This window comes from Glycine max, chromosome 20, assembly GCF_000004515.6.
Source record: "Glycine max cultivar Williams 82 chromosome 20, Glycine_max_v4.0, whole genome shotgun sequence".
In the NCBI taxonomy this organism is placed as follows: Eukaryota; Viridiplantae; Streptophyta; class Magnoliopsida; order Fabales; family Fabaceae; genus Glycine; species Glycine max.
Genome location: NC_038256.2, coordinates 44,664,306 through 44,681,499, shown reverse-complemented (window position 1 = coordinate 44,681,499; position 17,194 = coordinate 44,664,306). Strand labels below are relative to the sequence as shown.

The 17,194-nt window shown below is 29.5% G+C and overlaps 1 protein-coding gene across 1 annotated transcript; it reads left to right on the top strand.

Moving 5' to 3' along the window:
- The first annotated feature begins 10,659 nt into the window (after positions 1 to 10,659).
- On the top strand, positions 10,660 to 12,356 carry LOC100811834 (CBL-interacting serine/threonine-protein kinase 4). Its single transcript, XM_003556343.5, has one exon. The coding sequence runs from the start codon at positions 10,902 to 10,904 to the stop codon at positions 12,210 to 12,212; it is 1,311 nt and encodes a 436-aa protein (XP_003556391.1). The 5' UTR covers positions 10,660 to 10,901; the 3' UTR covers positions 12,213 to 12,356.
- Positions 12,357 to 17,194: the final 4,838 nt, after the last annotated feature.

Below are 17,194 nucleotides of genomic sequence, written 5' to 3'. Positions count from 1 at the left end.
GATTTTCGCCTTGTTGACGTGATCATTGCTTGAAAAATCATCCCTTTCGATATGGAAGGAAACAATTCACCATGTAAAAAAAAAAAAAAAAAAAAATATATATATATATATATATATATATATATATATATATATATATATATATATATAATTCATGCATGAAAAGAATCATAAAATTAGTTTACACATGTTGTTTATCATCAAATTCTTTATTTATAGATTTTATTAGGATTATATAATTTTTTCGTAAATCTACATGCATGCAATATTTAGCAATTCTTAATTTTTGCAGGTTTCAAATAATGTATAACATTATTTTTCTATGTTTCTTTCCCATCTTATTAGAAGGAACCCAACTTTAATTTTAAGCTTATTAATTTAAAGATGTTATTATTTTATATATCACAATAAACTCTCCCAATCCATTTAGTAATATTAAACGACTAAAAATTGTAAAAATAAAAAAGTGAAACATTAGGTAGATATATCTTTTAGTATCTGGTGAAATAAGCGGATCATTATTATTAATTTTAGGGCAAATAGGACGAGAGTGGTAGAGCATGCAGAAAGATATATTTAAAAAGAAAACTTCATTAGTGAAGTAAATGAAATGGATGTTTTGGTAGAGTAGCCTCAACTGAAACACATAGTGGAAATTTGAGTGTGGAGATAATAGAACATGCTTGCATGTCTTTTTCTCATTCAGATTAATTTGAACCAGGAAATAAAAATACGGTACATTAGATACAATCAATGCTTAAAATAATTGGAGATCGTCTTCTCCGTTGTTCTGCCGGTGCCGTTGACAAACCTTCCCCCACCGCCCGGATCAACTATATATGCTAATAGTTCTATGTACATATCATTGTCTGTTGCATTGGGTAGCAGGAATGGAGTACTTGTATATCTTTTTGTAACTTTCGTGCTAGGTTCTCTGAACTAGACAATATTTTAGTTAAGCTTTCTTCAAACTTTTTTTTTTTTTTTACTTTAGTTTTAATTTAAATGTTATACAAAATTAAATAATAATAATATTTGGACAATAAAATGTACTTTTAAGTCTTTATTTTTTCAAGAACTAATATGATCAATAAATTGGAGACACTAATGAGGATTTTTTTTATAGCTCAATATTAATTATTAGTTTGTTAATTTTTTATAACGAAATAAATAGAAATTTATCATTTATTCTTTTCAATCATCAAGTCAATCTTATAACTCAACATCAATAAAGAAGTGTTTGAGTGGATAATAATTTTCTCATATCTATTATCATTGATACATTGACAACTATTTTATAAAGATATCCATGAACTAACAAGGTTCAACATAATTGATAGATGAGTGAGTTATTTAAACATGTCACAAGAATTTGATTATTTAATCATATGCATATAAAAAAGATTTTGTTCCAATAAACAAAACTTATCTTGGTAATCTCTATGCATAGAGTTAGTCTCATGATGTCTATCTTACTTTCAGAAAAGAAAAAAAAGATATCCATGAATATAAGAGAATATTTATAAATTTACAAACTATAAAAAATAAGTATCATATAATATTATATAACACCACATATAAATCATTAGTATAGAAATTAGATTCGAATCCTTTTAAGCTAGATATCGAATTTAAGTCTTTTGAATAAAAAATTGTGATTGAAAAGAAAAAATTCAAGGTTAATCATATATTTTAATAAAGATTAATGATTAATAAAATTAACATACATTCTCTTATTCACACTAATACATACTATGTTCAAAATATAATGTCACACAAGGGAAAAATTGAAAAGTATAAATTTTAATTGTTTTTTAAAATTAAAACTAATTACCAGGATCTTCACAATTAATTTAAAAAGGATTTAAAATAAAATGATTTTAAAATGAAATTTTTATAGTAATTAACAAGATTTCTTTTTACTGGTTTGACAAGGTGTCTTTTTTGAGAAGGACGAGATGTCTTAAAAACCCTTAACTAATTCCCATTAGAACATATTTACAACGTGTAACATTTAATCTTGTCAGTGTACCTTTTCATAGAAAATTATTGATTGATTATACGACCCGTGTCTTTGAAACACTTAATGTTAATCATTAACTTGCCTCTATGGGACACGGCCTAAAGGGCGAACAGGCTTACCTCGAAGATAACGTGTACTCTACTTTAATATATAAGAATGGAACCAAAATGATTTAGAAAGAAACAATTAATTTTACTGGAAAAAATAAAAATAAAAAACAACTCGAGAGTATAAACAATTAAATTTGAAAAAACACAATAGAAAAAAAGATTAAGAGATAACTATTTCGAGAGTATAAATGAATGGCATAATACTAAATTATAATTTTAGTCACTTATAATTTTAAATTTGTGATTTTTTCTCTTTATTTATAAATTAAGACATTTAATCCTTTAATTTTTCAGGATAATTATTTTTGGTATTTCCATCGGTTAATCATTAGAGATCTTACAAGAAATTTAACTCATGCCCTTTTATCTTTAAAAAAATAATAATCCACTAAAATACTTGCTTTGTTTAATTAATTTTATAAATATTATTTTGTATGTATTATTAGTCAATAATTATTAATTTTTTTGAATTATAAAAATTTATAAATTAAAATAAATATTTGATATTTAATTCTAAAAAATAAGAAGACCAAAATCAAGGTTTTAAAATTATAGGAGACCAAAATTGTAATTTTAAAAAAATAACATATAAAATTTGACAATAATTAATAAATTGATATTTTTAAAATAAAAATGTCAAATAATAGTAAATTATCTTAAAATAATATAGAAAACTTGAACAAAATTGTGAATATTACATATAAATTAATATATATATATATATATATTAAAAAATATTATACAGTATAAAATTAATTTTATATTATTATCTAATTACAATTTATTATATATAATAAATTTGTTATTTTTTATAAATTATACCAATAATAATTTATTTGTGTAAAATTATTTTAGATTATGAGAGTATAATCATTAAACTCCATCATATTTATTATCTAATATATTGAGAGATCTTATGATATATATATATATATATATATATATATATATATATATATATATATATATATATATATATATATATATATAAAAGGTTATATCATGCGTATCTTGGTCTCCCAAACTAGTAATTAAGTTTGCTGGCATTTTTCTGTGTATATTTTTTTAATTTACAATAGCAGTAACAAAGTTAAAACATAACATTTTGTGTAAATTATTTAATTTTAACTCCTACCTCTAAATTGACCTAACATTTTTGTGTAAACTATTTTAACTCCTATTTATAAATTGACCTAGTGAGTTAATTTTTCTTTGCATATATTTCTATAGAAAAATATCTTACCGTTACATCAACAATTTAATTATGTTTGCTTCACTATAGTCAACATACCCACAGTATATCCTTTCGACCTTTCCCATATACATTATCAACCTTATTAAAGTATAAGCGGAGAATTATATATACAAACATTTTTTTATCCCAAAAATCGACCTCCACACAATAAGAACTATCATTTGTATACTTCATTCCAGTTAGACCTTTAGACATTTACGATCACTTTGTAACGTATAATTTATAAAAAATAATAAAGTAAATAAACAAGTATATGCAAGTAGCATTAATTATTTTTAAATAAACAACACATAATATAATATATCCCCTATTAATTAATCCGATAAATAACGGTGGGAAAGAGGGGGAATGTCTTAATCATCAAGTACTAATAATGTTTTCCGGCTCCTTCCTGACAATTTATCAATTACAAACTGTGTGCATCTTATAATTCTTATATACTTTATCAAGCTAGTTTTAAACAACGTACCAAACAAAGAAATTGAAACTTATTTTATACGAAAGATAGACAATGATGTGTTGAATTGAATAATTAAATAAATAAGTTCATTGTCAAGATAAGTCTTCTCGTTAGTGGTTGATTGGGAGCCATTTATATATATGAAGCCAATAAATGATAGTTTGGGAAGAGAACAAAATGGACGAGGAGCCAAACAGACCAAGATACCAGTGGAGTAATTTAGAAATAGACCATTGTTTTAGTACCACTGTGTATAAGATAAAGACATGCATGCAACGAAATGGGTCGTTTATTATCAAAATATGATGCTCCTGCTACAGTCACAAAGGCTAATAATTCATCCGGAGACACATGCTTATTCACAAAATGGCAAACAATCTCAACTCTATTTTTATTATTTTTTGCGAAGAAATCTGGCATTTTGCCTAACCTTTAAAAGAAAGTGAAAAACATCTGATATTTGTTCACTAAAGACATTTGTGATTTATGCATGTCTTGCATGAATATTGTTCCGAGTTAGCTATACTTTTATAAAATTCATGAAAAAATAGAGCGTGATTACGTTTATAACCAAATAGATATATATATTAATTTTAATTAACTTATGTAAAAAGTTTAATTTCTTATTTTATTTTATTATTTTTTCTTTTTTATAAGCATTTATGAGAAAATTTATCAAAACTATTAAAAAAAGAGTAGAAGAACCTAATTCAAACAATCTAAACACCACCATGGCCATATATGGTTGGAATGTAATAGATTCTAAGGCATAAATATATACAAAAGAGTTACAGCAAAATCTCTTAAGATTGAGTTATATAGATTAATTCTTCAAATAAAATTCCTAAGATTACGTCTAGACTAAAAACAAATTAATTTACATGATCAGAGACTAATAATATGGGATGATATAATAATTGCACATAATTTCACACAGATTTTGTTATCTTCTGTTATCTCATCATGATATCATTATCCCTTCAAGTTGGAGCATAAATTACATATCCTCAACTTGCACAACAGAGAGGTGAACTGAGTGAGACCAAGAGTCTTAGTAAAAATATCAACTAATTGTGCATGTGTAGGAACATAAGTAGGTGCAATATTGCCAGTGAGATACTCGTCGCTAATGAAGTGGCAATCCACTTCGATGTGCTTGGTGCGCTCATGAAAAATTGGATTCTTGACAATATGAAGCGCTGCTTGATTGTCACAATGAAGTTGCATAGGCTGAGAATGAGAGATATTGTGACTATGGAGAAAACCTTTTAACCATTTCAATTCTCCTGTTACAGCTGCCATGAATCAATACTCAACCTCATCAGAGGAGCGAGATACTATTTGTTGTTTCTTAATTTTTCATGAAATTGGAGAAGATCCAAGTAGAACAAACCATCTGGTAAGGGACCTACAAATTAAAGGACATCTAGCCCAATCAGAGTCACATCAACCAAATAGTTGCAAGTCACAATCCTTACGCAATAAAACACCCTGTCCTGCATTTCCTTTCATTTATCAAATAACACGGAGAGCGGCCTCCCAATGGGCCTCTTTAGGCGCTTACATAAATTGAGACAGCACATGCACACAGTATGAAAACTCGGGTCTGGTAAAACAGAGGTAAATGAGACGACTTACTAACCGCCTATATTGATCATGATGCGAAAAAGGCAAGTCTACTGCAAGTGCCAAACGATGATTCTATTCAATTGACACATTTGATATTTTAGCTCCCCAAAGTCCAGCTTCAGCTATAATGTCCAAAGCATATTTACGTTGACAAAGAAAGATACCCATGAAAGATCGTGCCACTTCAACACCCACGAAATATTTGAGGATCCCCAAGTCTTTCATGTGAAAACAATTGTGTAAATAGGCTTTAAATTTGGTGATAGTTTCATGATTATCTCCCAAAATGATTAGGTCATCAACATACACTAACACTACAATATGTACCCCCAGTCTTTGCAAGACGAAAAGAGAATAATCAAACAAAGATTGCCAAAATCCATAGTGTTTTAGTGCAGCGGACAACTTGGCAAACCAACAACGAGGCACCTGTTTGAGTCCATATAAGGACTTGTTGAGTTTACACACCATGCCATATTGGTAAGGAAGAAAACCAGGAGGCGGCTTCATGTACACAACCTCCTCAAGGTCCCCGTGTAAAAATGCATTATGCACATCAATCTGATGTAATTCTCAAGCTTGTGTGGCTGTTGCGGCTAACACTATGCGTACTGTTACCATTTTTACAACTGGTGCAAAAGTCTATGTGTAATCGATCCCCTCATTTTGATGATTGCCAAGAATTACTAACCATGCTTTGAACCCTTCTACACTTCCATCAACTTTATGCTTTATTTTGTACACCCACTTGCAGCCAAGTGCTTTCTTTCTTAGAGGAAATTGTGTGACTGTCCAAGTTCCATTGGTCTCAAGGGCATGTATCTCACTTTTCATTGCATCTCTCCACCGACTGTCTTTCACTACGTCAGTATAAGTGATAGGCTCCTTTTCTTGTGAAATGGATGCAAGAAAAGCATGATGTGCAAGAGAAAAATGGTCATAATTCACATAATCAGTTATGGAATAGGGTGCACCTGAGTCTACCTTTGGAGAGGGTGAATAGTTGGATGAGTTTAATCTTTTGGTGGTATTTGTCACATAATCTTACAATCGAGTAGAAGGTTGTTTGATTCTATGTCCTCTACCCAATAATGGCTCGGTTGGATATATAGATGGAAACACTGTATCTTGTGTGTCCATATTTGGGAGAGTAACACCTTGTTCATCGAACCCCGCATTTGGCTCACCCCCTCTATCATCCATTGTCATATCATCACTTTCTTCAGTACCTCCTGTGTGATTTGTTTCTTTTACACCATCGGTCACATCACCAACAATTTATTCACAGCTCTAATTTTAGGAGGAACATCTTATTTGGTAGTAACATCAATAGAAAAAGGATACTTGGTCTCAACGAATTCAACATCTTGAAAGACAAAAATCTCTTTTGTTTCTAAGTCAAACAACTTCCACCATTTCTTGCCATATGGATAGCCAATAAACACACACTTCTTACTTCTACTTGCAAATTTATCACCATTCCTTCTTTGATTATGGGCGTAACATAAAGAGCTAAATATTCTCAAATGTTCATATGCAGGTTGTTACCCATATAGTATCTCATATGGAGTTTTCCCATTCAAAACAGTTGAAAGAGTTCGATTGATCAAATATGTTGTAGTTAAAATACATTCCCCCCAGAACTTAATAGGAAGATTACCTTGAAATTGCAGTTCTCGAGCCACATTCAAAATATGTCTATGTTTTCATTCCACTCTCTCATTTTATTGGGGTGTTCCGGTACAAGATGTCTGAAAAATTATTCCATAATCAAGAAAATATCTTTCCATGCATGTGAAACTACCTCTCAAGCAGAGCAAAAAAATTGTGAAACATTGTCGATTATTCTCATTTATCAGCTAATAAGTATACTCATACATCACCTGAATAATCATCTACTATTGTCAATAAATAAAAAGCACCACAAGTAGAAAGAATTCTATATGATCCCCATAAATCACAATGAATTAATTCAAATGCACTACTGGCTTTATGTTCACTCAAAGGAAATTTTTTTCTAGTATGTTTGGCTCTAATTAAAACAGATTTCACATGTTTTATTTACTACATTGCTATCTTTGTGTTTTATAACCTCAGGAATCAACTTGATGATCTTCAAGGAAGGATGTCCCAATCGTTTGTGCCACAAGTCCAAGGAATGCACATGATTTTTCTTGTAAATACAAAAATATTTGATCAGAATTCCTTCATATAAGCACATGATTTTTCTTGTAAATACAAAAAATAAAATAAAGCAGCCGCCTTAGTACTTTGTCGTTATTCTATCGTGGAATTCAAATAAACCTCCCCTAACCCTATCCCACTGACACATCCTTGGAGTCTGTACTCTGGAGTTTGGAATATCATGCTAGGCTGAAAAGATTCTCATCAAATTCAATTACCAATAAAGTCCAACATCTTTATTTGATTTAGGTAATTTTATAGTAAAAACAATTACTTACTTTTTTGGTGAAATAAAAAATACTTTTCTAATTAGTTTTTGGAGAAAATTAAAAAAAACATTATATTTAGATTTATTTTATATATACTCCATACATTTCAAAATGAGCTCAAAGCATATTTATATTGAATAATGAGTGATTTAGATATTCATATTATAAAAGAATGAAATTTAAACTTTAGGTATATATAATTATTTTAAAGAAATAGTTTTACCAAATTATGAATTTTTGAATTATTTGAATTGATTTTTCACTGAAAATATTTATGATCATAAATAAAATAAGGACTTCTAATAATAATTAGATGTATCATGTTCATCTAATCCAATACTATGATTAGAAAAAAATTATACTAATAGAAAAAAATATGAAAAAAGATTCCTATGAAAAAAAAAAGCGTCGGAGAAGGCTCACACACCGTTCGTTATTTGGAATCCGTGATTTTTTTGGGAAATTAAAGTGAAGCCAAAATTGGCTAGGTGGTCTTCAATGTTGTTAAATTTACAGCAAGCAGGCTTGATTGGCTGATGCGTTGAGAGAAAGAGAAGTAAGAAAATATATTAATGAATTCCGGTTAACAACTATATATGCCTTTGCATATTTTATTTCCAGATTGTACCCAATAGCTTTGCCTTGCCTTAATAATTCTTTCTTGAAAAAGATCGCACATTACATGATATTTTTGTTTACTGTTTACATTGTCGGTACTTATATTATATAGACTAATTAGTCTTTGTATATCTTTTTAATGTTTACTAATTTGTGTTAGTGGCTTTGCTTTTTGAATGCTTCTTATTCCCTCTTTTCCAGCACAGTGATTTATATTTATTTTTTATTTATTTAAAAGTGATCATTTTATATATAAAATATTTCAGCTCAACAAAAGAAGTACTCCAATTTAAGTTCGTGTTTAATTTTTTTATAAGAATGATCTCTCTCTATCACTATCTCACCTTTATTAAAGCTCTTTTAAGATGTTAAAAGAAAACGATTTCGTTTGACAAATTCCAATTAAATTTTTGCGAACGTATATGTTGGTTTGAAGTTGAAACTACTAATTTCGCTTGACGATAATCATGAAGTCACTTTTATTAGTCCTAAGTAACATTTTTTCTACATATTTAAGCTTCATATGTTAACATGTTTTCTTTCGGGTTTGAACAATTTGTTCAAAATTATGGCTCTTATTAGCAAGTAATATTGAAGTTGAAGGTTATGTTAGAATAAAATTAATTGAAAAGTACAAAATTATAAAAATAATAAAATTATGATTTATTTAAAAAAAAATTGAATAAATATATTGAGGATAATAATGAAAGAAAGTATAAGAAATTAAAATGTTTTAAAAAAATATTAGAAACTATTAAAAAAACTTATTTATCCAACAATCAAATAAACTTTTCAACTAAAAAATAATAAATAAAATATATTAGCAAATATAGCCAAAGATTATCTATTAAACGAGAAGAGAGTGTGTGAAATTAGAAAAAAGAGATGATCAAATATTGTACTAGTGTGTAAAGCATATTGAACGAAGAAAGAAAATATTATATACAAAAAGACAAAAATGAAATCTAACAAAGAAAAAAGGTCTAGAAAAGTTTCAAGAATACAGGTGAGATTATTAGATAAAAGCTATATTTATAGACTCTACTAAAACTTCATATGAAATTAAAATCCCACGAGATAATTCATCAAAATATGTATATATTTTAATATTAAAATAATTTTCATAAATTATAAAAAATTTAATTAAATATTATTTTTATTATTCTCTTAGTTTTTATAGTCTTGATTAAATAATAAAAAATTATTTTATTTTTTTTATCAAATACCATAAAAAGTGCACCTCATTGTCCTTAATTAATCTTTCCAACCCAATCTGGACAAGTTATTTAGATAAATAGTTTATTAGATAAATTAAATATACTTAACTTTTGACATTCATATGTATGTACCGTACTCCAACACTCCTTTCTCCCTTCTTTTATTGATCTTCAGATAAGTTATGAGAAACTTGAAGTTAATTACTTACTATGTTTTGCTTAACAGCTTCTATGCAACTCAATCACGTCCTCCATTTGATTCAAACGTGCAAAGCAGTCAAGTCAACTATGGCACTTTGTGTTTTACTTGTTTATTGGCTACAATTAATCAACACTTGGGTAAATAGACTAAGCCAAGGACCAACTATTAACATATGATTAAAATGCGGGTGTTGTCATGTGCAATCTAACAGTATTGTTGGTGCATCCATCATTTTTCTATTTTTCCAATTTTGTCTTTTAGTCCTATGGAAGAACTTTTTTTTAAGAATATGGATTAAATAATTTGTATCATTTATATAAAATTAATTATCATAAAATTTATTATTTAAATTTACATCCGCATTAAATATACATATAAAATTTTATTATTATATATAATAACATTATTTATTTTATAATATAATTGGTTCATTAACTCGATTAATTAAAGAATTGTGTTAATAACCTGAAAATCATAGGTTTAATTCTTGCTTGAGTCATTAATTTATTATAAATATTTTTTAAAAAAAATAAGAAAAAAATTCTTACAAAAGAAATTCTCCCATAAGAATAAGATTTCTTCTCAAAGAGTACTCTTACTCTTTCTTTCGTAAGACTAAAGGATAAAATTGGAAAAATGGAAAAATACTAAATGCACCAGCAATACTGCTTGGTTCACTTAAAATGCTGATTCCAACTTTAGATTCTCATTTATAAGTGTAAAATGTATTTATTTTTTTCTCAGCAAAATTTCGGCTCCTCTGATTTCTGCAATTAATTTAATGATATTTTAAAGTGGAAGCCAACCGGTGCATCTTCTCTCTCGGTGACAGCGATAGGTCCCAACACCACACCATCTCTATATAAACCCGCGCACATCCTCTCTTTACCGTGGTTTATAACTTAACACTCTTTTTGCTATTAGACGTTAAACCATGGAACCGCCATCGCAGCAACAGCCTCCGCAACCGCCATCGCGCACTGCCACCATCCTCGGAAAGTACCAGCTGACGCGCTTCCTCGGCCGTGGCAGCTTCGCCAAGGTCTACCAGGGGCGATCCCTCGTCGACGGTGCCGCCGTGGCCGTGAAAATCATCGACAAATCGAAAACCGTTGACGCCGGCATGGAGCCACGCATAATCCGCGAGATCGACGCCATGCGCCGCCTCCACCACCACCCTAACATCCTCAAAATCCACGAGGTGCTCGCCACCAAAACCAAGATCCACCTCGTCGTGGAGCTCGCCGCCGGCGGCGAGCTCTTCGCCAAAATCTCCCGCCGCGGAAAGCTTCCGGAGTCCACCGCGCGCCGCTACTTCCAGCAGCTCGTCTCGGCGCTCCGGTTCTGCCACCGCAACGGCGTGGCGCACCGCGACCTGAAGCCGCAGAATCTCCTCCTCGACGGCGACGGCAACCTCAAGGTCTCCGACTTCGGGCTCTCCGCGCTGCCGGAGCAGCTCAAGAACGGCCTCCTCCACACCGCCTGCGGCACGCCGGCGTACACCGCGCCGGAGATCCTCCGCCAGAGCGGCGGCTACGACGGGTCCAAGGCCGACGCTTGGTCCTGCGGCCTCATCCTCTACGTCTTCCTCGCCGGACACCTCCCATTCGAAGACACCAACATTCCCGCCATGTGTAAAAAAATTTCCCGGCGAGATTATAAGTTCCCGGAGTGGATTTCAAAACCAGCCCGTTTTGTAATCCATAAATTACTCGACCCGAACCCGGAAACCCGAATTAGCCTGGAGGCCCTGTTTGGGAATGCGTGGTTTAAAAAATCACTAAAACCGGAAACGGCGGAAGAAAACGCGTTGGGGTTCAGCTACGTGAAGAGTAGTTATAATTACGAAGGGAGTAAAAGTTCGGGTGTGACAGCGTTTGACATAATATCGATGTCTTGGGGTTTGGATTTAACGAGGTTGTTCGAAACGAAGTGGGATTCGGGGAGTAAAAGAGAGAAGAGGTTCACTTCGAGTGCGAGAGTTGAGGTGGTGGAGGAGAAGGTGAAGGAAGTGGGAGGGCTGTTGGGGTTTAAGGTTGAGGTTGGGAAGAGCAACGGTGCAATTGCGTTGCTCAAAGGGAAAGTGGCTTTGGTTTTTGAGCTCCTTGAGATTGTGCCTCATCAACTTCTTTTAGTGGCGGTTAAGGTGCTGGAGGGTGCTTTGGAGTTTGAGGAACTTCATTGGGGGGATTGGAAACATGCCTTGCAAGATCTCGTGCTCTCTTGGCACAACCAAGAATCATGATTCATCAATCAAACAAGCTTGATGATGCTTGTTTTTGTGAAATAACACTACCTACTCTTGCTTTGATTAATTTCTGTTGTAGCTTAGTTATAGGTGAGTTAATTCATATACCATGCTTTGAAAAATAAAACTTGTTTTTATGTATACATGACATTAATGGTTATAGTTTTTGTTCTTGTTAATTGATTGGTTTAATGGTCATTTTATTAGATCCCTTGCATAGGCGGAGTAGGAATTTTATCCAAGGGAGCCGATATAAAAAAAAATCATCACTTCAAAAAATATTTAAAATTTTACATGACATTTATAAAAAAAGATTAATATATAGTTAATATTTTTTAGGAGTAAAAAATTATATATAAGTTGTGTTGAATATAAGAGAGATAAGTAGATAAGTATCCAATGACGGATAAGTAGATAATTTTATTTATGTTAAGTAAAAAGAAAATTTTATTATAGTCAAAATTAAACATGTTATTTCAAATATTTGAAAAATGAATACTTGAATCACACATAAAAAATTCTACGAAAATAATTAATTAAATGAATAACACGTGATAAATACTTAGATAAGTTAATTAAGTATAGATGTATCATTAGTAAAAATAAAACTACAAATTTAATAAAATATTACAAAATAAAACCAATGTTTTTATTTGTTCAGTTAGTTTTTTATAAGTTAATCATTTTATAAAAGGTTTGGAATTATTTTAGATATTTTATTATTCATTTTATTATTATTTATAAGATTAAATTAAATTAATAAAAATAACATGTAAGAGAAAAAATGCAGGGGTGAAAAATATTAGAAACATAATAAAAGAAACTCATAGCACAAAATAAAAAGAATAATAATATTAAAAAAATCTTGTGATCTTAGAGAAACTAGAATAGTGTATGAAAAATTAAAATTAAATATAATTCTCAAATAGAAGAAAATAAAAAAAGGAAAAGAGTTTTAACATTTAAATAGAACATGTTAATTAAAAATATTAGAGAAAACTTAAAGAAATAAAAAAAAGAGATTATAAAATTATTTTATACATAATACTAACAAAGATTACTAATCTCGGGGGCGTGGCCTCTATAAGCCCCACTCCCTCCGGCTATGTAGCATGCACAACGAAATCATTTCATACCTATAAATATTCTATTGGTTGATGCATTTTTACAATTTATTAAAATAATGATATTTGCTTAGAAAGTTTAATTGCTTACTTAGGTACATGTGCACAATCTTTATATTTTAATCTTTATATTTAAAATTTATTCGTGTTTGCAGTAAAAAAAATTATTCGTTTTACTTATTATACATACACAAATTTAAAAATAAAGTTAAAAAATAAAACTAGTTAAAAAATACAGGTATAAAGATTAAAAAAAGGTTATTAAACTATAAAAATCAAATAAATAATTAGACATTTTTAATATATATATGTATAGAAGAGATTAACGTAACTTTAAAAGAATTACTTTTTAATTTGATTATTAATTTTTAAAAAAATTAATAATTAAGATTAATTATTTATTATAACTATTAGATTTAAAGAGAATAAATGATCAAAATAAAAAATAACTTTTAACTTTAAAATAAATTGATATAGAAAATGTTATATTTTAGCAAGTAAACAAGTAACTATCATGCATGCAATAATACTTCAGATAATTTTGGAGAAGGAAAAGTGAGAGTGGATTCTAAAACTCTAGAATTTAAGTTTATACATACATATATATATATATATATATATATGACTTTCTTTTTACAGAATATATATATAAGACTTATTATAAATATATCATTTTTTCATGAGAATGCATATGATTTTTGGTTACGGAAATAGATTTTGTATAGATACTTATTAGACACCTGAGTTTATTCAATAACTGGTTAATTAAGAAAATTTTCTTCATTGTCTAATTTTCTTAATTACAGGAAAGAGACATGTACATGTATTTGAAAAAAATGTAGTCGGCTGAATCTAAGAGCGTTATTGGGACCTGCAAAGCGGCAAGGTCCTAAAGGGCAAGTCTTGCAACTTTCAACGGCTAGGCATGCATGTATATAATATTTATTAATCAAATTACTGTTCATAATCATAAAATATTTGAAAGGAGTTATCATCATGATCTCTCTCTCTCTCTTCTGGATGCCATAAAACAACTACCTCAAGAACTGCACTTTAATTTTTGTGGGGTGGAGACTTGTTGAGAAAGATGCATGTACCCCACTACTACTGAATCGATTATATAGAATATAGCAAACCAGAATAGTCAATTTGTATATTCAAGCAACTCATTATAACCTATATGAATGCTGGAACCACCAAGCTAGCACCTTGTAACTTGTTAGTACAATTCTGTATGTGTAAAACATACTTGTATCACAATATTAAATTACTGCACGTGATCAAGTGTCCTAGCTAGCGCTCTAAATACTGTTACTTTCTCTCCAATTTATGTTCTTCTTTTAAATTGTAAAGCCAAGTTTTTTTTTTTTGTAACTAGTGGTGCCCTTTTTTACTTTCTAGCTATTTATTGGATTTTAGATTAGAAAATTAAGTTTTGAGACAAAAAAAAAAGAATTTTCAATATAAAAACAAAATTTTAGAAGTAATTAAAATCTTAACATATAAATAAAAATAAAAATAAATATAAAAATATTGAGGTAAAATAATGGAAATAATTACTGGTTTAATTTTTTAAAACATATAAAACTGAGAGTTATAGTGTTCCTAAAAAAAGAGAACTATACTATGTGACATAAGGGTAAAAAAAGAAAGAATAATAAATAACACGTCCATATTTAAAAATAAAGACCCAAATTTATAATTATATAATATGTAAATAAATTGACAAAATAAAATTATAGATTTTCAAGGGCCTCAAATGCTTAAAAAAACAAAAATGTACGAAGCTCCTCAAATTTATAAAAGTATTAAATGATATATTTAATCAAATTAGCTTATAAATTAGTAAAAAAAAAAAAAGTAAACGCTTCAAGTGCTTACCAAGAACACTCAAATAAATAAGAATGGGCCTTTGGCCCTCCTGTTGACAATATATATATATATATATATATATACGAAACTTAATCAATCAAATTCAGAAGGTTATAAATTTAGTAAAGTTTGTGAGGAGATTATTGATATCTTCGCATATACTTTACATTTTAGTTTATTGTGTTAAATTATAATAGTATAATATAATTTGAATTATATGTTTCACGTGAGATCTTGCATTTCATTTAGATATGAATGATAGTAACAAGCCATGAGACATTCATTCACTATTTACAATTTTACACGCATATGAATAGAACGAGCACTTGTGAAAGTAAATTAGATATAATCAGTACTAATAATGGAGTACTCCCGAAGTTGGTGCTTTTAGTAGATCTTTTGGGCTTTCATGTGGATAAACTGCGTGATAGCAATAAAAATCTACATGGGGGTCGCATTTTTCTTTCGGTGTAGTTTCTGAAAGCTTCGAACCTTCGTTCATGGAAAGGCACATGTTTAATTACTTCGGTGCCGACATTGAAGAGAGAAGAAATCATCTTGTAATGCCTCGCCGAAAACGACCAATTGAGGATATTCCTCCTTCAAGATAGGCACAAGATTGAAGATTGAGAGATAAAAAGAAGAATGTGTCTGTTTGTGTTAGTGATTTCAAGAACACCATTAAAATATTTACAACTAGCCAACTAACTAATCCTATCTTTCTATTACTTATTTGGTCAAATCCTTTCTTGAGGATTAGATGTTAAGTACCCTTTTCCCCCCCATTATATATATTCCTTCTCTTAAACGATAATTATGGCTTTAAATCAAGAGGGACGGATCTTGACATTGAAGATTTGATAACACCCTTTCCTATTATTATATAGAACGTTGCTGGATAAAACCAAACATTTTGGTTCGAATTCAATCCTCACGAATTTACGTGGATGTAACTCAGTGGACGAATAATATACTTAAAAAATTTAAGGAAATATAGAATTATACGGAAATCACCTTCTTTGTATTTGAGATTTATTAAAACTTTTTTCATCCTCAGTAGCATTTATGCATTATATATTTACTCACGTAACTTGTTAGATGAAATTTTTGTTAGAAGATTTATAGTTTTTTAAATTCTTTTGGCATGAGTAACCTACCCATCCATTGGATCTAATTGATTTGATGAACTCATCAACCTAAATCAATCTATCCAACAACTGTATTTAAGTTGACAACATACATTAAGTTTGTGAGAGAAAAATTGTGTCAGATCACCACAAAATACATCATTAAGGAGGGACAAAGACTTTTAAGTGTGATTAAGTCTCAGATCGACAAATAGTTTCATTGTTTGTCCAAATGACCAAAACTTATGGGTATATCTCAAAATCCCATAAAAAAGCCAAAAATCCAAATTATAATGATTACTAATTAAAATATATAAATCAAACTAATTATAATTGATTTAATTATTATACTTATCTCTTTTAACCCGAGTCAACTATTTTTTCTGGAGAAACTTAAACCAACTTGATCATTCAATGCATTATTTTTAAACTTTTTGACTAATACTTCCTTAGTACTTAGTTATGAGATCTTCTCAACTAGCTAATTAGCGTCCCTAAAGAAAAGTAGTTAATCACATTAAACTTATCAATTATTTATACTATCATTTTAAGATTATATTTTTTTTATCTCTTTATTAAAAAAATGTTTGTACCTTCCATTGATATAAAATAAAATGTTCATATAAAGTATAAAATAGGTAAAGATAAAAAAATATAATTTTTTTTTATCATAACGCGATGGCCTAAACCAAATTAACCTAATTTTAATCGGGTTGGATTAATTCATATTAAGTAGAAAAAAATTTAAACCCTAACCAATTAAACCAACCCAACTAAAGTTAGTTAAGTTCAAATTTTATTTTATCCTGTGAACACTTATAATATTAGAGAATATATTTTTAGCCCTCCTTTTCTA

Coding starts and splice junctions, on each gene's coding strand:
- LOC100811834 (XM_003556343.5), top strand. CDS start 10,902: ATGGAACCGCCATCGCAGCAACAGCCTCCGCAACCGCCATCGCGCACT.